Raw genomic sequence first — 25,912 nt, 5'->3', positions numbered from 1 at the left:
CTGGAGAATAGGCAAAATCACTGCAATATTCCTCAAGAAGAGCCAGACCGACACATAAAGCCTGAACTTTGACATGAAAATATATTGTAATGAGCAGGAATGCATAGCCTTTCTACAATCTTAATTCTTCTTAATTCCTAAAACGTTAAAGCCATTCTGCTCTAGCGCTGTGCGTTTTTAATGGCATAATGTAGTATTCAGCTATTCTCTTTTTTTAAAGCAGCTCTCCTTTTTTCTTCAGGTGTCACATCTCACAAAGGACTTCCTGGGAACTCACAGTGAGCCTCTGATTCAATGACATTCCTCTCCACATTAGCCCTCTGAGTATCTCTTATACCCTGGCTAAGAGCTGCACGCAAGGGGTCGAGCTACTAACTAACAGGAAGCTCTTACAGAGAAAGAGGGAGAGAGAGAGAGAGGGAGAGAGAGAGAGAGAGAGAGAGGAGAGAGCGGGAGGGAGAGAGGAGGAGGGAGAGAGAAGAGAGAGAGAGAGAGAGAGAGAGAGAGAGAGAGAGAGAAGAGGGAGAGAGAGAGAGAGGAGAGAGAGAGAGAGAGAGAGAGAGAGAGAGAGAGAGAGAGAGAGAGAGAGAGAAGAGGGAGAGAGAGAGAGAGAGAGAGAGAGAGAGAGAGAGAGAGAGAGAGAGAGGGAGAGAGAGAGAGAGAGAGAACGAGAGAAGACGGCTGGGGATCCAAGAGCCATTTGGCCCTGCTTGCCATTTCGCATGCCTTATTCCTTGGATGTTTACAATTACAATTACTTCTCCAGAGAGAAGGCAGAACCGACAACAAAGCAGGAATTAGATGTTTTGCTGCTGGGTGATTCTGCAATCACATTGTGGTCTCTAATGTGTTTTGCAAATTTTAGTGAATTGAGCGTTTACTTCAGTGTGTGTGTTTGCAGCCTTCCTCAGTCTGACATCCTGAAATGGATTGTTGCTAGGCTCCATGGAAAGAAGGCACCAGGCAGGCCTATTATATCCACTCTCAGAGCAGGGGCAGTGTTCCGTAAAAGCACCCGTGTACCTCCTCCCTCCTCCCACCATCATTTATTCTGTCAGTTCACATCCATGAAAGACTGACCAACTGCACTTTGCCCCAAATTAATTGTTTTGCACACGACCTGCAGTAGCCCCCAATGTTGTCTTTGATTTGACAATACTGTCGAACCTGGAGGGCCAATGTAACTTTAGGCACAGAATCAATCAATCAAATGCATTTTTATACAGCCCTTTTTATATCAGCAGATACCCAGCCTAAAACCCCAAAGAGCAAGCAATGCAGAGGCAGAAGCGCAGTGGAAAAACGCTGTAGAGGGCAGGAACGTAGGAAGAAACCTAGAGAGGAACCAGGCACCGAGGCATGGCCAGGTAGAGATTTAAGAGTGCAGTGCCTTCAGAAAGTATTCACACCCCTTGACTTTTTCCAAATGTTGTCAACGATCTAAACAAAATAATCTGTAATGTCAAAGAGGAAGAAAAGCTCTAACGTTTCTAAAAAATTAATTCATTAAATATTAATATATCTTGATTAGATAGGTATTTAACCCCTTGAGTCAATACATGTTAGCGATTACAGCTGTGAGTCTTTCTGGGTAAGCCTCTAAGAGCTTTCCACACCTGGATTGTGCAACGTTTGCCCATTATTCTTTTCAAAATTCTTCAAGCTCTGCGAAATTCGTTGTTGATCATTGCTAGACAATCATTTTTAGGTCTTGCCATAGATTTTCAAGCAGATTTAAGTCAAAACTGTAACTTGGCCACACAGGAACATTTACTTTCTTCTTGGTAAGCAACACCAGTGTAGATTTGGCCTTGTGTTTTAGTTTATTGACCTGCTGAAAGGTGAATTAATCTCCCAGTGTCTGGTGGAAAGCAGACTGAACCGTTTTCCTCTAGGATTTTGCCTATGCTTAGCTCCATTCCAGCTTATTTTTTATTCTGAAAAGCTCCCCAGTCCTTAACGATGACAAGCATACCCATAACATGAGGCAGCCACCACTATGCTTGAATATGGAGAGTGGTACTCAGGTATGTGTTGTGTTGTGATTTGCATTTGCCCCAAACATAACACATTGTATTCAGGACAAAAAGTTAATTGCTTTGCCACAGTTGTAGCGAAATGCAGAGGGAAGTTGAACAAGACTTTTAAAAGTGTTTTATTATGAAATATTGTTTGTCTCCCTCCTTGCTTGTTGTATCACATGAGAAACTTACATTTTGTCTTTCTTAGACCTGTTTCTGTGAAAATATGAGATTATTGTGTGAAGTGTGCCACCTAGTGGCATCTGAATACACTCCCCCAAAATGAGTGACAAAACATAGAGATAGATAGAGGAATCTGTGCCATAATAGAGTACACCAGCTTGTAGTTCAGCTTTTCCCAAACTCGGTCCTCTGGGCTTTTCCCTAACACTACACAGCTGATTGAAATGATCAAAGCTTGATGATTAGTTATTATTTGAATCAGCTGTGTAGTACTAGGGCAAAAACCAAAAGATGAACCTCTTGAGGTTCTGAGGACCAAGTTTGGGAAACCCTGTGGTAGTCCTAAAAAACATTTCCTAAAAACTGGAAATGAGTTACCTCTGGTATGTTCAGCCATTCCTATGGGGAAAGAATAGGGTTTTGGGATAAACACAGAAAGTAAGGTCTGAGGGTAACACAGGCTCAAGAGATCTGATACGTTTTGTTCTATGAGATAATATTAGTCAGTTAACATGACCTTTATGAATTAAGAAGCCTTTATGTGCTTTTTCAATTACATAAATGCTTCAAACTTCAAAAAAGGTGACGTTAGCTGACGTTATACATTTTGTTCATAGAACAAGAAGTATAAGATCTCCAAAGCCTTTGTTTATCCAAAACCTGTACAAAGTGACTGCAACAGGGTTACCAGGAAGGATCAGCCAATGAAGTGTTGCTGTCCCACTCAGCTGACTACATTAAAATGGTGGAAGCCCTCAATGGTGCTGCCCATAATAATATCAAAGACAGTACAATATGAAGACAGGCTAAAACTGCTTCTCCAATAGAAATCCCAGATCATACTTGTAGACGATGTCATGCCGACACTGAATAGCCACGCTCATGCGTAGAAACACGTCATGGGGTTTGACTGTCTTCTGGCGCCAAACAGGCTGTCAAATCAAAGGCACTCCTTCGTTATATTGTTGTATTTGACGAAAATGAAAACGTGTCAGTTTGTCACTTTATATTTCTATTTATTAGGGATCATGAGGTTGGAGTAATAACATGTTCAACTACTTAAGACATGCGCTGAAATCTAGGTTGTGCCTTTAGATTTCGAGACAATTAACAACGAACAAATAATTAAAAACTTCTCTCGTTGACTTCTCAAACCTGTCTGTTTCGTGACCGTTCCCGGAAGTCTCGAGATGTTGCACCTCTGGGTTTCGAAACGCTGCGCTAAAATGACCTTTTGGCTACCAGAGGCTTCTATCATTCTCTATGGGATGCGACGGAAGTCCTTACTCCATTAAGCAGCTGTCCTTGAATGCACTCGGGAAACATGTTACAGAACTAAAATTACACCATTTAAATGCTCTTTTGGCATTATTGATCAAACCATTCATACCGGAGTAGTGATATAAACATTAATGGTGAGTTGTCAAGATTATAACGTGGTAGCATTAGCCAGCTAGCTTATTTGATAACAGTTTTGCTTGGGTTTGGAAACAGATTAGCTAGCTAGCTAATAAGGCACAATCTACGGTTGGAGCTTGATTCTCGACGAATAAACTTGTAAATCGGCTAGCTGAAAGCCTTCAGTCTCTTCTTACCTCTGTCAGAGGCTGTAGGATATGAGGGCTGCGGAATAAGAGGGATATATGTGTGCGTTGGTTTTTGCATCACTGATTATAATAGAGCTCGCCAGCTTGTAGTATGAACAAAAATAAACGCAACATGCAACAATTTCAAAGATTTTACTGAGTTACAGTTCATATAAGGATATCAGTCAATTGAAATGAATTAATTTAGGCTGTAATCTAAGGATTTCACATGACTGGGAATACAGATATGCATCTGTCGGTCACAGATACCTTACAGAAAAGGAAGTGGATCAGAAAACCAGTCAGTATCTGATGTGACAACCATTTGCCTCATGGAACATCTTCACATAGAGTCGATCAGGCTGTTGATTGTGGCCTGAGGAATGTTGTCCCACTGCTCTTCAATGTCTGTGCGTAGTTGCTGGATATTGACTGAAACTAGAACACGCTGTCATACATGTCGATCCAGAGAATCCCAAACATGCTCAATGGGTGACATGTCTGCTGAGTATGCAGGCCATGGAAGAACTGTGACTTTTTCACCTTCCAGGAATTGTCTACAGATCCATGGGTCATGGGGCCGTGCATTATCTTGCTGAAACATGAGGTGATGGTAGCAGATGAACGGCACGACATTGGGCCTCCAGGATCTCGTCACGGTATCGCTGTGCATTCAAATTGCCATCGATAAAATTAAATTGTGTTTGTTGTCCGTAGCTTGTTGTTCGTACCATAACCCCACCGCCACCAAGGGGCACTCTGTTCACAACGTTATCAGCAAACCGCTCTCCTACACGACGCCGTACACGTGGCCTGTGGTTGAGGCTGGTTTGACGTACTGCCAAATTCTCCAAAACGATATTGGAGGCTGCTTATGGAAGAGAAATGAACATTAAATGATCTGGCAACAGCTCTGGTGGACATTCCTGCAGTCAGCATGCCAATTGCAAGCTCCCTCAACTTGAGACATCTGCGGCATTGTGTTGTGTGACAAAACTGCACATTACCGTGGCCTTTTATTTTCCCCAGCACAAGGTGCACATGGGTAATAATGATCATGCTGTTTAATTCGATTTTTGATATGCCACACCTGTCACGTGGATGGATTATCTTGGCAGTGGAGAAATGCTCACTAACAGGTAGGGAACCAGACATCATACAAAATAAAAACTATACAAAAAAAATAAAAACAACCCATTCTTTCAGTCACAGTAAAAATCACATCCCTAAATAGTCTCAGGTCGCTGTGAGGACAGAGCATTCATCGACAGGATTCCTTATAATGCCTCTGCTGTAAAATCCCAGAGTCACAAAGAAACGCTCATCCGCACTCACAACGCTGCCTTTTTTTTCTCCGATTTCCTCTCTGTTTGCGCTTTGCAGTTGTTAACCAATGCAATAAACGCTACAAATTACACCTTTTTTAACATGCAACATGTCAGGATCCCTCTGCTGACAAGGAATATTATCTGGTGTCTCTACCCTTACTAACATTATTTCTTCAACTTCACAACTTCTTCCACTCTTTTCAATGCCTCCGGAGAGGTGACATGCTGGACAGCCCTTATTCTTGCCACCTCCGTCTCCTTGAGCCGAACAGGACACGTCAGAAATTCAGGTGCATGTTCACCAGCACATTTGCAGAATTTAGACTCGGCTGGCATACGATAACCCTCCCGTCTACATACGCTTGACACGTGACCAAATCATTTTCATTCATCACGCTGCATGGGTTTGGGCACGGAGGCTCTCACGGTTATCTCATAAAAAACAAATACATGTGAGAAGGGAGAGGCTCTTCTTTAAAAAACAATAGAATGGATGGAGTGGGCTTCCTCACTCCATCCACCATGCGGGCCAGCCGGTGTGCACCAACCACTTAATCCAATTCTTCACATACCCTTTGCATTTACTCCACCCCAGAGATGACACTCGATAGGCGCCCTGCTCTTAAGAACCACACACGACACATTCCAATCCGATATCTTTTTGAGGTGCAGAGCTCGCTCCTTCTGTTCCATAGATACACACACACACACAAAAACAAAATAAGCCCACTTCTCATTACTCTCATTGACGCACACCTTATCCAACGCATCCACAATTGTTATGGAGCCTTGAAACAGATCTGCTAGGTAACAACATCGATCCAAAACCCTTACTCCAACCAAAAAATAATCCGAATCGGATCCCCCATTATAGTGAATAGGAAAATGGCAGTCTTCATGTAAATACATTTCAAAATCGAAGACAATCGTGGTACCAATAATTGCATGTATTATACCAGATGAGTGACAAAGTTAGACGCACAAATATCATACCCCCAAGACATGCTAACCTCTCACCATTACAATAACGGGAGGTTAGCATACCCCCAAGACATGCTAACCTCTCACCATTACAATAACGGGAGGTTAGCATACCTCCAAGACATGCTAACCTCTCACCATTACAATAACGGGAGGTTAGCATACCTCCAAGACATGCTAACCTCTCACCATTACAATAACGGGAGGTTAGCATACCTCCAAGACATGCTAACCTCTCACCATTGCAATAGCGGGAGGTTAGCATTTTTGGGGTTGAATGATACTTGTGTGTCTGTAATTTTCTCACTCATCATTATTCACAGTTGATTTAGGATTATCTGTAATGGTAGCATCCACATTCATGTAGAAGTGTTTAGAAACATTCTATTCTTATTTACAGTAAAAGTGACTCCAAAATGACAATACATTATTTACCATTTTATTTCTATTGGGCACAAAATCATCTGAAATACAGCCAAAATAAACAGCAAATGCATCCAACAAATTCATAAGTCACAATCTTGAAGTAATCATTGTGTGCTATGAATATGGGAACAAATACTAAACTTTTGACGACTTTTAATACATATAAGTGAATTTGTCCCAATACTTTTGCTCCCCTAAAATGGAGGGGACTATGTACAAAAAGTGCTGTAATTTCTAAACTGTTCACCTGATATGGATGGAAATACCCTCTACAACTTTATTGGAGTCCACCTGTGGTAAATTCAGTTGATTGGACATGATTTGGCAAGGCACACACCTGTCTATATAAGGTCCCCCAGTTGACAGTGCATGTCAGAGCAAAAACCAAGCCATGAGGTCAAAGGAACTGTCCGTTGAGCTCCGAGACAGGATTGTGTCAAGGCACAGATCTGGGGAAGGGTACCAACGCATTTCTGCAGCATTGAAGGCCCCCAAGAACACAGTGGCCTCCATCATTCTTAAGTAGAAGTTTGGAATCACCAAGACTCTTCCTAGAGCTGGCCGCCCGGCCAAACTGAGCAATCAGGGGAGAAGGGCCTTAGTCAGGGAGGTGACCAAGAACCTGATGGTCACTGTGACAGAGCTTCTCTGTGGAGATGTGAGAACCTTCCAGAAGGACAACCATCTCTGCAGCACTCCACCAATCAGATCTTTATGGTAGATTGGCCAGACAGAAGCCTCCCAAGTGGCGCAGCGGTCTAAGGCACTGCATCTCAGTGTCACTACATACCCTGGTTCGATCCCGGGCTGTATCACAATCGGCCGCGATCGGGAGTGCCATAGGGCGGCGCACAGTTGGCCCAGCGTTGTCTGGGTTAGGGGAGGGTTTGGCCGGGGTAGGCCGTCCATTATAAAATAAGAATTTGTTCTTAGTTGACTTGCCTAGTTAAATAAAGGTTAAATCAATCCCAAAAAATATATCTAGATAAAAGCCACTCCTCAGTAAAAGGGACATGACAGCCTGCTTGGAGTTTGCCAATAGACACCTAAAGGACTCTCAGAACATGAGAAACAAGATTCTCTGGTCTGATGAGACCAAGATTGAACTCTTTAGCCTGAATGGCAAGAGTCACGCCTGGAGGAAACCTGGCACCATCCCTACGGTGAAGCATGGTGGTGGCAGCATCATGCTGTGGGGATGTTTTTCAGCGGCAGGGACTGGGAGACTAGTTGGGGTTGAGGGAAAGATGAACAGAGCAAAGTACAGAGAGATCCTTGATGAAAACCTGCTCCAGAGCACTCAGGACCTCCGACTGGGGTGAAGGTTCACCTTCTAACAGGACAACGACCCTAAGCACACATGCAAGACAATGCAGGAGTGGCTTCGGGACAAGTCTCAATGTCCTTGAGTGGCCCAGCCAGAGCCTTGACTTGAACCCAATTGAACCTCTGGAGAGACCTGAGAATAGCTTTTCAGCGACGCTCCTCATCCAACCTGACAGAGCTTGAGGATCTGCAGTGAAGAATGGGAGAAACTCCCCAAATACAGGTGTGCCAAGCTTGTAGCGTCATACCCAAGAAGACTCGAGGCTGTAATCTCTGCCAAAGGTGCTTCAACAAAGTGCTGAGTAAAGTGTCTGAATACTTATGTAAATGTAATATTTCAGAATTTGCTACATTTCTAAACTTGTTTTTGCTTTGTCATTATGGGGTATTGTGTGTAGATTGATGAGGAAAATAAACAATTTAATACATTTTAGAATAAGACTGTAAAGTTACACGATGTGGAAAAAGCTGAGCGTTCTGAATACTTTCCCCAGCCCCATCTCTGACCTTACCAAACAAAGTGGCAGGGTCAGGCTGTTGAAGTTGCAGATTGTGCCATGTCGTTGACTGAACCGTTTTCCCCCCCCCCCTCTCGTTGTTTTAGTAAGTTTTCCCTAGCCCAGTGATGTCAGCCCCTAACTCGAACCAGAGAAAAGCATGCTGGGGCGCTAGGGACGAGCTGTGGAAGTGCCTTGATGATAACCAGGACAATGCCGCCTCCTGTGAGAAGTTCCAGAAAGAGTTTGAGGCGAGCTGTCCTGCTCAGTGGGTGAGTCTCCCTGTCTGGTCTCAAGTCTAGCTATAACCTATTTGTCATTCTGTTGAAAATGACAGTCTATCATAGAGGTAGCCAGAGAGAGAGGCTAGATCTAGAATGTTTGTATATAAAGCCCTGCTTCTATTCGGGGTGGTCTAATTCCCTTATTTCTGGCTTTGATGTAGCTACAGTAGTAAACTCAGTGTGGTCACCAACCCTGGTCCTGCTCACACACATCCCATCTCACGTTGATCCTGACAGGTGAAACACTTCACCAAGAGGAGAGACTTTTTGAAGTACAAGGACAAGATGCAGACGGAGGGCTTTGAGCCTGCTGACGGGCCTAAAGAGTCACGGTCCTAGCCAGTAGCCACTGGTCAGAAGACTGAGAGGATGGCTTCCTGGGGCCTCCTGGTTGATGGACAGCAGTGGACTGTCACTGGACACTAGAGCACAATCCTGCTATGCCTCCCAGTGACGACAGATGCTGGATTTCAGTGACCTAACACCTGGACACTGGGTAGAGATCAACTGCGGGCCGCAGCCAGATTCTCAAGCTTCTCCGCAAGTGTGCACTTGTCTCGTTCACTCCTTGCCCTCAGACTAGTGACCTACGTCAGGCATGGGACAGGTGTGTGGTGACGTAACCGCGGTGAACGCTGTGGAAAGCGCACCCCTCACAGTCACTGACATGGTTCTACAAGCTTTCTCTGTATCCCTCCCTGCTCTCTCAGTACAATGTCAAGTGGTTGTAGGTGGTGTGACACAAGTCAACAGCTCCGTGACTGACAGTCTTACCCACAATCCTTTCTTATTTACGCTATTGTCAAAGATCGATGAAGATATTGTTCTTTATTTACGAATAGACAGTGACATGTTATGTGTGTGTGATTTTGTGGTGATAAATAACGACGAGGCAATGGTTCAGTATTTTATAACAATTGCGTTTCATTTGCATGAATCTAGGCCTATTCTATGAGGTGAGTTGAATATGAGTGGAAACGACTACATTAACATTCTTCATGAATGTTACAGTTCATTGGATTGGTTTGACACTACGAGGCACATTTCTTTTTATAATCCAAGTTGGCATGTATTTACAAAGGTTCTATATCTGTCTCCTAAAACCACATCACAGTATGAAAACTTGTGCAACTTCGAATAAATTATAAACAGAGATGTAGGATTTCGATTGCTTAATGTGCATACATTCTGTATAGGCCTACATTCTCATGACGACAGTGAATAAAGTACAAAAAGGCACACGATTACATTTCAATCGGTTCAAAAATATAAAGCATTTCGTGCAAGTCATATGGTCTACGATAGAATGTACACTTTGCTCTGTAGTCATGGGGACAGACGGCTCATGATTTGGCTGTTGATTGGAGAGGCTCTTTACTCTGCAGTTTTCTCTCTGGTCTCTATTGTGACTGTCTTGACACCCTATTTTCTATGGCTCTGGTCACTAGTAGTGCACTATATAGGGAATTTCAGCACACTGACAGTAGGGACCCAGTATGTAACACCATGAAGACTGTATACTACTGTAAATATAGAGTATAATTCTAATTAGGAAAGTGTCATATGCATAGAAATACTGTTTATGTGGTTGTGTTAGCTCAACCTATAGGAATATTATGTGTGACATACAGTATGCTGTGGCTCGTAGTCATAATGTAACCCATCTGTGAATCAATATTTGTGTTGTTCTTGTGGGCTATGGGATGGAGAGATTAGAAAACAATATAAAAGTAACATTTACAGCAACGTATAGTAATATGGAGTAAATGGCAATATGATCCGTTGACTTGAGTTGGGAGTCTATTCCGTGCACCTCATATAGGCTACGTTGGCTGCGTTTACACAGGCAGCCCAATTCAGATATTCTGTGCAATTATTGGCAAAATATCTGATCTGATTGGTCAAAATACCAATTAGTGGTAAAAAAATAAAATAATGAATTGGGCCGCCTATGAAAATGCAGCCCCTGCGTCTCCTCCCTTGTGGTGCTTCTTCCACTCAGTCTTCCCCAACCTGCACGATTCTCAGACGTTACCAGCACGGTTGAAGGAATAAGCCTCAGTCCCTTTCAATTTGGCATTTACAGTAAAAGAGATGTCGAGTGGGTCTGTTTTGAGACGTCTTCTGCATTCTTCTTTCTGCCCCCTCTCTCGCTCTCTCTCTCTCTCTCTGTGACTGTCTGCACTCTCTCTCTCGCTCCCCCGCGTGGTTATAAGCTGCCAGTGACGTTCCTGGCGATGGCCCAGTCTGGGAACTCAGTCAGGTTGAAGAGGGGCACGCCCCAGGTCATTATGGCCAGCATCACCACTAGAACACCAATCAGATTCACCCCAAATCCTGCCTTCACCTGAGACAGACAACAACAACACTGGGTAAGAAATATGTACTTGTTCTCTCACTTATTATTGAAGAGCTCCAGTATGTACCTAAGCCTAGGTGTTCTATGTAGGGCCCTGTGTTTGTACAATCATGTGACATAGCAAGTTCTCTTATTTATGTTTTATTATATATATTTTTATTAGTTATACCAGTTTGATATTGACTATGGCACTGTTGAGTAGAGCTTGCAAGTTAAGCATTGCAATGTACTTGAGGATGTGACAATAAAACTTAACTTGCATTTATCCAGAAATGAGGATTACATCATCAATGAAAGCAATATTGTCTGAAGATGGTGCTGGACCATCTGACATCCATAAGGAAAGGGGGTCAGTTTGATAAAAAAAACTTTAAATAGAAGGTTCAAATCCAGGCATGTCAAATGATTGCGCAAAACACAGGGCTCTAGTTATAGTGATTGATTGCTGCTCATTAAAAGGTATTACGACTATTAAATAAATCTCTTATAATCTTGTTTAATAGGACTGTTACATAAAAACGTCAGAATTGCAACAACAGCCTTTGATTCCGCTTGGCACTGTGCTGTCCCGTCCCAGTGGGGTTTGTGCTTATGTGTTTGTGTCTCACCATGTCGCTGATCTGCACATGTCCGTAACTGAACACTATGGCGTTGGGGGGGTTCCCGACGGGCAGCATGACCCCAAATGACACACACATGGTGGCGGGGATGAGCGTGTGGAGGGGGTTGATCTGCAGGGTCTCCGACTGAGAGGGAGACAGAGGACAGAGGTCGCTTAACTGAGTGTCACGCAAAGGAACAGGGTGTTTTTCAATAATATTGACAGCGGCACCGAGAGGAGGGCGAGCAGATGGCTGTCTTGATGTTGTGAAAAGAGAGTAGAAGTGTGTAGGCCATTCGAGGACACTGAGAATCGAGCCGAGAAATGTAAGGATGGGGCTTAGGTTCTTCTTCACGGGCTCTCAGGGTTAGAGGGGATAGTCGGGGTGTATAAACATAGTGGGCTTCTTACCAGAGACGATCGAGAGGACAGGTAGAGAAGACCGACAGAGAATGACTGTTATTCTTACCAGAGCAGAGAGGATAGGTAGGAACACGGTGAGAGTGGCGGGGTTGCTGGCAAACTCTGTAACCGCGGAGACGAGCAGGCAGGCCAGCAGCGTGACCATCCACGGGGGGAGACCACTCATCGGCTCCAGCTGTCTGCCGATCCACACACTCAGCCCTGACACCTGAACACACACACAAAGACATGACCAGACACACACACACACCACACAACACGCTGAGTTGTCATTGATGTATGTAATATAGATTGTGACGCAACCTCATAGCACATACAGTAACGTGTATACAGTATATACTGTAACCCACATTGGAAGGTATCAAGTTCAGGATGACACAATTTCATGTGTACAACAGCTAAAGACCTGCATCACTATACTGAGAGCTTTGTTGTTTACAAAAGGAAGTATTTGGGTGTATTTGGAGCCTTTGTTCATGTTTTTTCAGGGCCCCCATAATACACAATGAGGATGAGGAAGTGATTTGCTGTTTGGGGTAAGTTTCTCAAAAACATGAAATAACAAAAAAAAATGTGTCTGGAACCTTCTATAACATGCCATTTACACAGAAATTTGGTTGTAAAAAAAGAAATCTTCTCCTTTTAAATATTTTTTAAATCGAGACCCGAATGAGATGTTGACCCAAATTAGGCAGAAATAGTGTGTGATTATAGATGTATTCTCATAACTCGCGACCCACCTCTCACATGCCCAGGGCCCACTTTGGGTTCCGAACTATATTTCAAGAAACCGTGGTATAGTATGTTACCTTGCAGCATGAATTAGGCTGTTTGAGGTTTTAATCCTAAACAATCTGCCCTGTGGTGAGTAGCCTACATGTTGTTTGTACAGTAGTACAGTATACTATATAACCTGGTACCTTGCAGCCAGCAGCCAAGGCGTAGCCCCCACCCACAAGGATGACGATCTCCCAGGGCATGAGATTCTGGAAGTCCTTCCAGGTGATCATGGGGGCCATGGGGTCTGGGTCTCTTTCTGCGCTGTCCCCTGCGGGGGTTCTGGGGGCCCGAGAGAAGGGCCGACGGGCCGGGATGAGGAAGAGCAGGAAGCCCAGTAGCACAGAGACAGTGGCGTCGGTCCTGTAGCCTTTCCTGCGGAAACAAAACAACATTTAACCGTTTTTTTTAACCGAACCTTCATTATTCAACGATAGTCTCAATGAGATAGGCTCCATTTGAAATGGCACCCTATTCCGTTAATAGTGCGCCAAAACGGTGGCTACGTACTTCTCGAACAGCGACGTCCACCCGGGTACGAAGCCTGGTTCTCTGGTGAACCACAGCAGAGTCATCAGGATGAAGAACACTCCTGTCACCACCTCTGGGTAGCTACAGCCCAGAAGAAACAACACACAGGTCAGTTTTATTGTTTTCCTTCAGCTTTTGTACCATCAATTAGTCCTCAAATACAGCTAGTTTCTTGTCCCAGCTGTAACTGGAAAAATCACCTGATGGGCCCAAGCTTTATGTACTCGTCGTGGATCTTCCTCTCTGACAGCATCTCTCTCCTTGTCTTACGCTTTTTACTCAACGAGCATGTCTCCCTGAAACTGGACACACAACAACACAGTAAGGTTAATATCACAGAGATACCTGCACAATGTGTCTGTGTGCCTGTGTGTGTGTGTTCCTGTGTGATTGTCTTCCTCCATTTCACATGCATGCATGCGAGGTGCTTACTTGCAGCCGAGGAAGAGGAAGTGCAGCCAGACCCAGGTCAGCAGCAGCATGATGATCGCGATGGGGAAACTGAAGATGAACCAGGTCCCAAAGTTGATCACCTTTGCATCCGGGTAGCGACTGCAAGGGGGAGAGAGAAAGGATAGTTAGTGATGGGAGGAGATACAGAGAGCATGGCTAACATTAAACCAAATGCACCACACAATCTGTAAGGGTATTGTCCTCATAGTAAACTCAGCAAAAAAAGAAACGGCCCCTTTTCAGGACCCTGTCTTTCAAAGATAATTCGTAAAAAATCCAATTAACTTCACAGATCTTCATTGGAAAGGGTTTAAACATTGTTTCCCATGCTTGTTCAATGAACCATAAACAATTAATGAACATGCACCTGTGGAACGGTCGTTAAGACAGTAACAGTTTACAGACGTAGGCAATTAAGGTCACAGTTATGAAAACTTAGGACACTAAAGAGGCCTTGCTACTGACTCTGAAAAACATCAAAAGAAAGATGCCCAGGGTCCCTGCTCATCTCCGTGAATGCTGCAAGGAGGCATGAGGACTGCAGATGTGGCCAGGGCAATAAATAGCAACGTCCGTACTGTGAGACGCCTAAGACAGCGCTACAGGACGGACAGCTGATCCTCGCAGTGGCAGACCACGTGTAACAACACCTGCACAGGATCGGTATACCCGAACATCACACCTGCGGGACAGGTACAGGATGGCAACAACAACTGCCCGAGTTACACCAGGAATGCACAATGCCTCCATCAGTGCTCAGACTGTCCGCAATAGGCTGAGAGAGGCTGGACTGAGGGCTTGTAGGCCTGTTGTAAGGCAGGTCCTCACCAGACATCAACGTCGCCTATGGGCACAAACCAACCGTCGCTGGACCAGACAGGACTGGCAAAAAATGCTCTTCACTGACGAGTCGCGGTTTTGTCTCACCAGGGGTGATGGTCGGATTCGCATTTATCGACGAAGGAATGAGCGTTACACCGAGCCCTGTACTCTGGAGCGGGATCGATTTGGAGGTGGAGGATCCGTCATGGTCTGGGGCGGTGTGTCACAGCATCATCGGACTGAGCTTGTTGTCATTGCAGGCAATCTCAACGCTGTGCGTTACAGGGAAGACCTCCTCCTCCCTCATGTGGTACCCTTCCTGCAGGCTCATCCTGACATGACCCTCCAGCATGACAATGCCACCAGCCATACTGCTTGTTCTGTGAGTGATTTCCTGCAAGACAGTTATGTCAGTGTTCTGCCATGGCCAGCGAAGAGCCCAGATCTCAATCCCATTGAGCACGTCTGGGACCTGTTGGATCGGAGGGTGAGGACTAGGGCCATTCCCCCCAGAAATGTCCGGGAACTTGCAGGTGCCTTGGTGGAAGAATGGGGTAATGTCTCACAGCAAGAACTGGCAAATCTGGTGCAGTCCAAGAGGAGGAGATGCACCGCAGTACTTAATGCAGCTGTTGGCCACACCAGATACTGACTGTTACTTTTGATTTTGACCCGCCCCCCCTGTTAGTCACATGTCTGTGGAACTTGTTCAGTTTAAGTCTCAGTTGTTGAATCTTGTCATGTTCATACAAATATTTACACATGTTAAGTTTGCTGAAAATAAACGCAGTTGACAGTGAGAGGACGTTTCTTTTTTTGCTGAGTTTATAACTCCAGCAATCACCAAGAGGTTCAGAATCTGACCTTTTGGTGTCATGTCTACGGTGTTGGACAACCAGTTGCAGGGTAATCCCTCGTGGACAGACTAAATGGATGCGACGACTAAAGAGCAACAGTTGTCCCGGTGTTTTGGTTTTCCGCCACTATTTAGACGTATCAGGGTTGCGTGAAGGTTGTGCTTAAAGTGGGGGCTTGGATTTCAAGCAGAACATTTTTGGAAGTGGAGGGGCTTTGGCTCGTTAGTATCTTATCTCATACATCTCCCCCCAGAACCCAATGAAGCATCTGATGGAATTACGGGAGATAGTAGTTCTGGGTTAAGACCCACTAGGGCTACCCTCAGTATCACAAGTCATTACTGACTCAGGGAGGGGCCACTACTACAACCGTAGAACCAGCAGAAACTAACCATTAACCCTTTTCTTTTGATCATGATCAGAACATGACTTCTGTAAGACCTCTGCAGGTCATTGACCACACAATAAGTTCAGGTCTATTTTCTGCCTCTATGCCCTATGTGGAAGGATATCTAGTAGTTGTCAATACTGGGCAGTGATATGGTAATATCTCTGTTTGCTGAAAGACAAGCTGACTTGCTGCTTCTTCTTCGTATACTTGCTCTGCTGTTCGATATCTGCCCAGTAAAAGGCTGAACACATGGATATTCTGACAATTCCAACCGATAAAACTGTGAAATCAATCAATGAATAGAAGCATTGCTGTTCCATCCACTCAGTCAGCAATATGAAGGGTCTATGCAAAAACCGCCCCCACCCCTCCTCACCCTACTGTCTGCAGTCAAGGGTTATTGAGGGCTTTCATTCCTTTTTCCATGTGGAAGTACCGGCCAAGGTCCTGCTTGCGCATACACCGAGTAAGACGAACTCGTAGATATCAATGTTATGTCTCTGTGTGCAGACATAAAAAATGGTATTCATGAGTTCATCTGACTCTGGGGAAGTAGATAAAGGTCTTAATTGCCAAAATCCAGAAGTATCCCTTTAATGACTATTGATGTTGATGGAATCTTTTGGAATTTGCTATTAGATGCAAGGCAGATTATATTGAGTATCATTCATTATTTGTATTACCAACTGTCAATATAATATAATACAATAATATATGCCATTTAGCAGACTGCTTTGACAAAACCTGCATACCAGTGTTTAGAGGAAGGGTCTGGTGTTGTTGTGAACATTAGTCACTGTTGGAACTCTCTGTTCCCGCAGTAGCAGGATAAAAAATGCCTACAGGGTTAGGTTTAAGGTTCTGGTTTCACTAGTGTGGACCTGTTGTAGCTACTCAGCCAATAAATCCTCTTTTGGGGATCGCCAGCGAACCCCCTGACTCACAGAGCTGTCCTTCACCAACCCGAGCCCCAGTTCGACAGAGCTACACGCGAAGAACTTTCATACTACTGACACCTATTATAGTTGCACTGGGGAGGGAGGAAAGGAGGGGGATAAAAAGGGAGAGAAGGAAGTCTGATATTGACACAGTCAGATTTACCTTTGTCCAACAAACTTTAAGATGAAAAGAGGCCATTTTCCCTGGCTTAGCCTAGCTGATTTAGTAAAGTGCCCAGGAAATCCGCTTTGCGGGATTGTTGAGAGGGTTTACACCAATCTATCAATCCCAGCCCTCTTTGTCCTTTTGTTTCCTCTGGACCTCGGTCACTGACTTAAACATGACATATCGTTTCATTCAACGTTCCCTCGAGCCCTTCCCCCAGGACTGCCGCGCAGAGACGCAGAATATTGAAATTCACTGATTTCGCCCCATTAGTTTGCACTATATAGATCAACGTTTTTCTCTGTGATCGAATCAACATTTCAATGCAACAAACCAAAACAAATATGTCTTTGCAAGACTGAGTCTGATTTTGTTGTAGCCAGTGCGCAACAGAGTAGTATTCCACTGACGGGGGTTTCCCACGGGCGCGCTTTTCAGATCAGAGCCCGCGCGTGTGCACATTTTGTTAATATTCTTAACGACTTATTAGCCCAGTTATAGATAAGTATAGGTTAGCAATGGGGAGTTACTGCGTCCTACTAGAGCACAAAACGTGTAGGCTACATTTCAAACGGTCTTTAAAAAGCCAGTCAGGTAAAAAGCTTATGTCTTAATTAAAGGGGCAGTGTTGTATTTTGAGATAGGTTTGAATATGCAAATAAGCCAATAGCAGAGGTAGCCTACATTGTCTCATTCTATGTATGGTAATAATAATTAATGTTATTTTGTAAAGTGGTTTCTTGCATCATACAAAACAATGCAATTTACAGTCAGCTATTTGGCCCATGGTGTTACAGACCAAATAAAAGATTATTAATTAATGTCAAGCCCTTCATAATGTCAAAACGTTTTTAAAAGTGTCATGCAATGTATGCCTGCATTGAACACCACATGTAGGCTACTGTAGGCTATACCATAGAACTCAAAAGCTATTTCCATGTGAAAATGTTATGGGATTTGCTCCATTGGTTTTGGCCTACATTATGCTCAAGTGGCCACAATAGCCTATTGGCTACTGTCTAAAACGGTAAGGGTACTGCCTCAGTATTCATTGTAAACGTGCGCCGGAAGTTGCACAAAATTCTCACAATGTTCAAGTTTCCACTCACAAGGCCTAAAATTTGCTCAACGCCAACCAAAATGTGAGGGAAAATTGCTATCATTCATCTGATCAACTATCTTTATCTATCCATTTAAGTTTCACTGAGACAGAAATGACAGATTGTTATTTGGCTGATATTGACAGGGCATGGGGTGTTAGTCAGGTATTGTATCTAGTAGTGAGAAATGTGTGGTATTGTATTTTGTTGATATTAATAGACCATGTGTAACCAGTGTGAAATGGCTAGCTAGTTAGCGGTGCACACTAGTAGTGTTTCAATCGGTGACGTATTTGCTCGGAGGCTTTGAAAGTTGTTTCCCTTGCTCTGCAAGGGCTGTGGCTTTTGTGGAGCGATAGATAACGATGCTTCGTGGGTGCCTGTTGTTGATGTGTTCAGAGGGTCCCTAGTTCGAACCCAGGTTGGCAATACTGTTACACAAAAGACATTTGGCTGATAGTGTATTGAAAGGCCATGGGTTATTTACCAGGTATTGTACCTATTGAATTGCATTGGGGGTAGTGTATTGTACCTATTGAACTGCATTCAATGCAGTGTATGGTAATGTAGCTTACTTGTTGAACTGTTCGGCGAAGATAAGGTTGGTGGAGGTGCCGGTGATGGTGATGAGGCCTCCGATGGTGGCTGCGTACGTGATGCTGAGAGAGAGACATTTACAGATCATATGATCTCTCTTAGTGGGGTAGCGAGAGTCCTTGCTCTCCTTCTCCTTGGGCTCTGTGATGCTGATCGCTGTCTGGAACAGAGAGAGGAACAAGTATAGTGAGTCACTGTTTGTGGAAAAAAATATAACATACATATTTATATTTTGTACACAATAAAGAAAATAAATGATGGGTCAACATCTAAATATAGCTCCCAGCGTTGGTCAAAGCTCAGAAGGCTTATATTCTCGATTTGACGGAGTTTTAATTGAGCCTGCTTCTTTGCGAATGAGTGGAATCATGAACAGTGGTTTGTTAGTTGTGTTCCCATGCGTCCTCTGGATTTGCCTCCAGGATTTGCCTTTTTTTTTTTAGCAGCGCTTGACCACTCTCTCAAACGACTAACTCCGCCCTCTCACGGCACAGACCGAGGGCCTGACACGTGAAACCAACTAGCCCAGCTCCGAGTCGGCTCACTGGAGAAGTAGGCAAACACTGTCAGACGCTGCTGACGGTGTGTTTGCGAGATGCCGGTTAAAAGGCAGTTTTAAAATCGTCCTGCGACTCCTGCCGTGTCTACAGACATCCCCAAAGAAACAAAAAAATGACTTTCTGAGAATAAGTGCACGGCTGGTAGTATAGCTATGTAGATCAGTGGATGCTGCTGAGGGGAGGACGGCTCATAATAATGGCTGGAACGGAGCAAATGGAATGGCATCAAACACATTGTCATTGCTATCAGGGATCCTTGGTACGTCCATACGCCTAAACCTAAACTTAACCAAAACCCTTACCTAACCTTAACCTTAACCATTTTAAATGTCAACTTCAATGGGGTAGGGACGTCCCAAGGATACTAAGTTCTCATAAAAACTTTTCCAAATGGCAATAAATGAGCTTCAACTTTTTTTTAAAATATTGGGAGGGGACTTCACTAAAACTCAAACCCTGGTTAGGGCCCTGTGTGTAGTGAGTGTGTCTACTGACCGATGGCAGGTGTCCGTTGGTCTGCTTTAGGGACAACTGGCCCAGACTGGCTTTACTGGCCTTCCTACCAGTCCCATTAGTCTCCACAGTCGGCAACTGAGAGAACAAAACACACAATGGAGAATTAACGTAGAAGTAAAAGACAGATATTCTTACACAGATTTACAAAGGTTTATAGTCTCACCTCAGTCAGAGTGCAGAGTTCCTGCTTCATACAGCTGTGGATAAAACACATGTTCATAAATATAACACTGGAGTTGTTTTCATGATGTGGACTGCAAGACTGTATTGTATGTGATTCTTCAGTGATTGTCTCAGGTCTTACCTGTCTCTGCGATACAGACGCTCGAGTTGGTTCTGTTCCAGATTCTCTTCCCTGTCTGCAAAGGAGCAAAACAAAACCATTTAACGATTACAGTTCTGTACAATTTACCATGTCACTGAGATGTTTACTGCAGGCAGCGAGGGGGCAGCCATACCGCTGAGGCAGTCGTCCTCGGTGGCTTCGACGGTTTCGGAGTCTTCCTGGGTGTCGGCCACGCCAGTGCTGATGAGCTGCTGCAGGACGGCCTCAGCGATGGGCATCACCATGGCAGTAGTGGAGGTGTTACTGAGCCACATGGACAGGAAGACCGTACAGCACATGAAACCCAGCACCAACCTGAGAATACACACAGGAGAGAGAAGTTGTGTGTGTGTGTGTGTGTGTGTGTGTGTGTGTGTACACACTTGATTTATATATGCTTGTGTGTGTGCGTTTGTGGTAGCTGCGTACTTACATGCCAGGCTTGGCTCCAGCAATCATGACCATGCGTAAAGCGATGCGTTTATGGAGATTCCATTTCTCTATGGAGGCCGCCAGACAGATCACCCCCATCAGGAGCAGAGTGGTGTCCTTACAGTACTCTGCTGCTACCTGTACCAAAGACAACCACGCAGTATTTACAGCACTCTGTACACACAAATACACTCGATCCTTACATGTGACTCGCGCACACCTGGATTCGGTCGCATGAATTGATGTGTTTGTACTCCAGGATGGGCTCAGATGGATCAGATGGATCAACACGTCTGAGCTTTGCTCCTTTCCAAACATTTGCGATTAGAGGCATACGAACTAAAATGGGACCCAAAAAATCGATGCCTAGGCATGTGAGAGGGCAAGGGGAAGGTTTTAGGCGTAACACCTTCCTGTTTGTGCCAGGTTAAAACTGAGGTAAAGCAATCCCATTGGCGAGGCAAGGTGAGGTGTGAGAGAGCAGCACTAAGTACAGCACACAAGTCTAGTCATCAGAGCAAAGAGTTGCACTAAAAACATGGATATTTACCAAACACGATTACAAGAGCTTATAATAACACTAACAGCCTGCTTTGGCAGGTTTTGTCCATGCGATCAGATCACATGAGCAACTCAGTGGTTCTTTTTTATGTAACACTGATATAGCGAGGAGGGGGAACCATTAATGGTGGTCATTGGGACCACTTGGGGCTGGTTTAATGACAGACCATTTCCTGTCTGATGATCTGATGACGTCACCAACCCTGGCCACGAGCACCTGCCTGGGCACGTTCTCCACATGTGCCCCACTGGACATGCCCAGTCCTGACCACACCACCACAGGTGGGGGTTAATGGGTTACTCTGATCAGCACATGAGGACATCATCTCAGTGCTAAGTGCTTCACTGGAGACGACCAGAGAGGATCTGACTAGCATGCTTCCTGTATTATATTAGACGTTAGCATACAGACACCTCGTGATCACTGATGATCTGATGACGTCAGGTTCTCAGAACGAGTGAGTCACTCACATGTTAACATGGGTCTGTGACATCATTACCGTCTCTTCACGTAACAAGAGAGGAGGATGGTGAAAGGTCAGACGAAGGGTAACTTTTAAGACTTAATGAAGCCTTTATAAACACTTTATAAAGTGCTGTACAAGGTCATCGTCTGTGGTTGTTAGTTCACACATGAGGCTACATATGTTAGAGAGTGTAAACCAGGTGTCAACAACAATGCTGAGTTTTTTTGGTTTGTTTCCTCAGAATGGGATGGGGTCAACCTACTTCCCTTTCAGTCGTCACAGAGGCATTACAAAGCAATGGGACAGGACTTCTCAGGTTCTTCCTAGAAAGCATCCATCCATACGCTTTACATCCAGCTGCTCCACATATGTAACAGTGTTGAGTGTGTTATTTAGAGCGACCGAAAGGGGCGTACATGTTAGAGTATACCTCCTTCGAGGCCCCAAGTATCCAGGGCAGCTTACTGTACATACACTAGGAGTATGGTAAATACTATAAATGCTTAGAGATCCGATTTTACACTAAGGGAAGTGTTAATTTGGCAGTAGTGGGAGTCAGGTGCTCAGATTACCGTATTTACAGTTGAACAAGAATTATGTGAAAGGAATATTTTAGGTTTGAATGTACGTTTGTGTGTTTGTACACTGAACAGAAATATAAACGCAACATGTAAAGTGTTGGTCGCATGTTTCATGACCTGAAATAAAAGATCCCAGAAATGTTCCACATGCACAAAATGCTTATTTTTTAAACAAAAAATGTTTTGTTTAAAATTTGTTTACATCCCTGTTAGTGAGCATTTCTCCTTTGCCAAAATAATCCATCCGCCTGACAGGTGTTGCATATTAAGAAGCTGATTAAACAGCATGATCATTACACAGGGGCACCTTGTGCTGGGGACAATAAAAGGCCACACTAAAATGTGCCGTTTTGTCACATAAAACAATGCCACAGATGTCTCAAGTTTTGAGGGAGCGTACAATTGGCATGCTGACTACAGGAATGTCTACCAGAGCTGTTGCCAGAGAATTGAATGTTAATTTCTCTACCAAAACCCTAGATAATTTGTCAGGCCTCACGAACGCAGACCATGTGTGTGACGTTGTGTGGGCGAGTGGTTTGCTGATGTCAACGTTGTGAACAGAGTGCCCCATGGTGGCGGTGGGGTTATGGTATGGGCAGGCATAAGCTATGGAGAAACGAACACAACTGCATTTTATCTATGGCAATTTGAATGCACAAAGATACTCTGATGAGATACTTAGGCCCATGTTCATGCCATTCATCCACCGCCATCACCTCATGTTTCAGCATGATAATGCACGGCCCCATGTTGCAAGGATCTGTGCACAATTCCTGGAAGCTGAAAATGTCCCAGTTCTTCCATGGCCTGCACTCACCAGACATGTCACCCATTGAGCATGTTTGGGATGCTCTGAATCGATGTGTACAACAGTGTGTTCCAGTTCCCGACAATATACAGCAACTTCACACAACCATTGAAGAGGAGTGGGACAGCGTTCCACAGGCCACAATCAACAGCCTGATCAATTCTATGCAAAGGAGATGTCACGCTGCATGAGGCAAATAGTGGTCACACCAGATACTGACTGGTTTTCTGATCCACGCCCATACCTTTTTCTCAAAGGTATCTGTGACCAAGTCATGTGAAATCCATAGATTAGGGCCTAATTAATATATTTTGATTGACTGACTTCTTTATATGAACTGTAACTCAGTAAAATATTTTAAATTGTTGCATGTTGTGTTTCTACTTTTGTTCAGTGTGTGTGTGTGCGTGTGCGCGCTCCTGGTCCTCAGTGCCCTTAGCAGAGAGCGGGAGAAAGAGAGAGGAGAGTGAATGATAGTTTACTGACCTCGCTGGACTTGAGCACTCCGAACAGTGGGTATAGGAAGGCTGGTACGAGGGCAGCAGCTCCCAGGGGTACAGCTTCTGATACCCAGTACACTGCTGTCACTATCAACACGTACGCACAACAGGCCTCCTACAGGGATACAGAGACACAAGGGGGTGAGACATAGGGAAGAGACAAGAGATTGGGCTTTTATTCAACAGTGCAGTTTGCCAAGGTCCAAACCTACATTTATGCCGGTATCGTATTCGAACGTTGCTTATCATGAAAGCACGATCAATTATTGAGTATATGTCAATGTTAAACTTTGTGAAATTCTGGTGAAACAAACTCATTGCCCGTTTTGTCAGGGTTCATTTGTCTGAGTTTATTCCAATAGGGTTTATTGGAGTGCAATAATACTGTTCCGTGAAAGAAATTGATTTAGATTTTTGATTTGATTTATTAGGATCCCCATTAGCCGACACCAATGGGGACAGCTAGTCTTACTGGGGTACGGCATATAACGAAAAAGACCTTTCAGACAAAAGACTTTACAATTGAAATACATTTAAAAACTTTAACATGTAGCGTGTGTGTGTGTGTGTATCTATCAGTTACAAAGTTACCGTGAGACCAAACCCACTGTGTTCGTTATTCACATTTCAACACCATTTATTTGCCATGGAAACAATGGAGAATGCTCAGTTTGTGAAAGAGCCAATCCAAATTCCAATCTAATAGTTTAATCAAAATGGGATTTGTTAAGTCATTCATTTAAACGTACCTGTTTAACCTTTTTGGTTTTCTGGAAACTTGAGGCAGCTTTTCATCAAAATAGACGAATAACTGGATCGTTTTTTTTTGAGAGCGACCGTGTCAAGTTTTTTTAGACACTGAGCTCGTCAAATCAATGAATATCTTGGATCTTCTCCATTAGTGAGCTGTGCACATCTATCTCACCACATTGAATGATCCTTTGTTACCACGGGCCTAGGTAGAGGGGTAACGGACAGTACTCCCACGGGACCACCAGTGGTGGTCACATTGTACAGTAAACCAGCGGTAGCTTATCCTGCGTCAGTGAGGAAGCCTTAGAACTCTCCCTTCCCATAAAATATGTCCTACACGTGATGTGTGTCTGGCACTTGTCTGACCAGTGTATCCTGGAACTCCTGGTGAAGTACAGGTTGTCTGGAGAGAGAGGTGAGGGATCTGGCAATACATCAGCTATACACACACTGGTAGTGTAACCGCTCATTGAAAACAATGTTGAATTTTGTCGTGTATCACACAGAGACTATTTGGCCTCTCCATGGTGTCTTGGAGGTGGCAGCCACCAACCCTGGCCACGAGCACCTGCCTGGGCACGTTCTCCACATGTGCCCCACTGGACATGCCCAGTCCTGACCACACCACCACAGGTGGGAACACAACACCTCCTTTCTGTGATCTAGATAAATATACAGGCTGTTACACAGTAATAATCTACTTTGGCCACAGGGAAAGTGTCCCCAGGTTTTGCCCCAGGAAACTGAGGGTGATCTGACTATCTCCCAGTAGTTAGTGTTTGTCAGATATGGGATGTGAAGTCAGATCTCTGTCATTCAGGAGACTGGGGACAGAGACAATCAGAGATCCTAAGAGATTATTGATCAGAGGTTGTCACACAGTAGAGAACTGTCATGGAATGAATGGACTTTCAATGAATCAATAAACTCACTCAGAATCTCATCCTTTTTTTCAGTTTCATCAGAGAACTGGGTTATTGAGGCAATCATGGGTTATTTCTTACTTATTGACAGGTTTCATTCAGTTAGGTAGTAGGGAAATACATTTGTAAATGGTAAATTGCTAAATTTGTTTCTCCAATCTACCATGTGTATGGATGGACTGTATGATATTTCACTGCAATGAGCAAGCACTTGTCAAGAGGTCAAAGGTGACTCAGCAGACAGTTTCTATCCACATCTGGAGGTAGCATGGTCATGTGAGTTCTTAGAGTGAGAATTTGGAGGAAAGTTCACTTCACCTTTCAGACCATTACTCAACATGACCCTTAAGTGTGTGTGATGTGATCAATTAAAGAAACTGGCTTTCAGGCATTCATGTTATCTCTTCATAAAGGCCAAATGCTTTTATAAAGACAATTCGTCTGGATAACCGTTCATCAGTGTTGACGGTGCGATTTTCAGATGATTACTGTAAGAATGGATTCACTCATCAGTTCAATTCCCCTTATCTTCCTCTAGAGAAACAATGATGATTAAATGGAAACACTGGTTTGCATTTCCTCGTGTGAGCTCTACTGATCATCTCTGAACACAGATAGGTCAGTTAATCTGCTCATTGGACAGACATTATGGCTCCTGACTCAATCCCCAAGGAGCTGAGTTCGTCCTGCTATCAGAGATAAGGAGGATCCCTAAAGCGTCTCAGACTAGGGAGTGCTGATCTAGGATCAGTTTAGCGATTTAGATCATAATGAATAAGAACCCTGAAGACTAGGCTTTAGTTCAGTGGGCTAACACAGTCCCGGAGTAAGAAACC

At 44.1% G+C, this 25,912-nt stretch overlaps 3 protein-coding genes across 4 annotated transcripts in view; 2 read left to right on the top strand and 1 right to left on the bottom strand.

The window, feature by feature from the left end:
- The first annotated feature begins 3,481 nt into the window (after window positions 1-3,481).
- On the top strand, window positions 3,482-9,787 carry LOC115198741 (cytochrome c oxidase assembly factor 6 homolog). Of its 2 annotated transcripts, none has more exons than XM_029760976.1 (3): window positions 3,482-3,619; window positions 8,456-8,620; window positions 8,870-9,787. In XM_029760976.1, the coding sequence occupies exons 2-3, from the start codon at window positions 8,477-8,479 to the stop codon at window positions 8,969-8,971; spliced, it is 246 nt and encodes an 81-aa protein (XP_029616836.1). In that variant the 5' UTR covers window positions 3,482-3,619; window positions 8,456-8,476; the 3' UTR covers window positions 8,972-9,787. The 2 variants fall into 2 exon arrangements, with proteins under 2 accessions (XP_029616836.1, XP_029616837.1); XM_029760977.1 differs by lacking the exon at window positions 3,482-3,619 and adding an exon at window positions 4,890-4,929.
- Window positions 9,532-25,912, bottom strand: part of LOC115198738 (solute carrier family 13 member 4) — a 17,642-nt gene continuing 1,261 nt past the window's right edge. The window contains exons 2-15 of the mRNA XM_029760973.1: window positions 23,387-23,515; window positions 20,482-20,618; window positions 20,182-20,363; window positions 20,028-20,082; window positions 19,887-19,920; window positions 19,703-19,798; window positions 18,626-18,807; window positions 13,756-13,875; window positions 13,524-13,625; window positions 13,303-13,404; window positions 12,936-13,167; window positions 12,062-12,223; window positions 11,600-11,737; window positions 9,532-10,979 (exon numbers count right to left, since the gene is read on the bottom strand). Coding sequence (XP_029616833.1) covers window positions 10,842-10,979; window positions 11,600-11,737; window positions 12,062-12,223; window positions 12,936-13,167; window positions 13,303-13,404; window positions 13,524-13,625; window positions 13,756-13,875; window positions 18,626-18,807; window positions 19,703-19,798; window positions 19,887-19,920; window positions 20,028-20,082; window positions 20,182-20,363; window positions 20,482-20,618; window positions 23,387-23,515 — 1,809 coding nt within the window. The 3' untranslated portion in view covers window positions 9,532-10,841. The remainder of the gene's footprint in view (window positions 10,980-11,599; window positions 11,738-12,061; window positions 12,224-12,935; window positions 13,168-13,302; window positions 13,405-13,523; window positions 13,626-13,755; window positions 13,876-18,625; window positions 18,808-19,702; window positions 19,799-19,886; window positions 19,921-20,027; window positions 20,083-20,181; window positions 20,364-20,481; window positions 20,619-23,386; window positions 23,516-25,912) is intronic.
- The window catches only part of LOC115198739 (uncharacterized), a 24,012-nt gene continuing 22,829 nt past the window's right edge, over window positions 24,730-25,912 (top strand). The window contains exon 1 of the mRNA XM_029760975.1: window positions 24,730-24,786. Coding sequence (XP_029616835.1) covers window positions 24,759-24,786 — 28 coding nt within the window. The 5' untranslated portion in view covers window positions 24,730-24,758. The remainder of the gene's footprint in view (window positions 24,787-25,912) is intronic.

The sequence above is a fragment of the Salmo trutta genome, chromosome 8 (genome assembly GCF_901001165.1).
Source record: "Salmo trutta chromosome 8, fSalTru1.1, whole genome shotgun sequence".
NCBI classification, from domain to species: domain Eukaryota; kingdom Metazoa; phylum Chordata; class Actinopteri; order Salmoniformes; family Salmonidae; genus Salmo; species Salmo trutta.
This window is presented reverse-complemented; position numbering and strand designations above follow the sequence as displayed.

What these genes read in the sequence shown, in the direction of transcription:
- LOC115198741 (XM_029760976.1), top strand. Translation starts at nt 8,477, where the DNA reads ATGTCAGCCCCTAACTCGAACCAGAGAAAAGCATGCTGGGGCGCTAGG. An exon ending in CGAGCTGTCCTGCTCAGTGG is followed by an intron (nt 8,621 to 8,869) that starts GTGAGTCTCCCT and finishes TGATCCTGACAG; the next exon opens with GTGAAACACTTCACCAAGAG.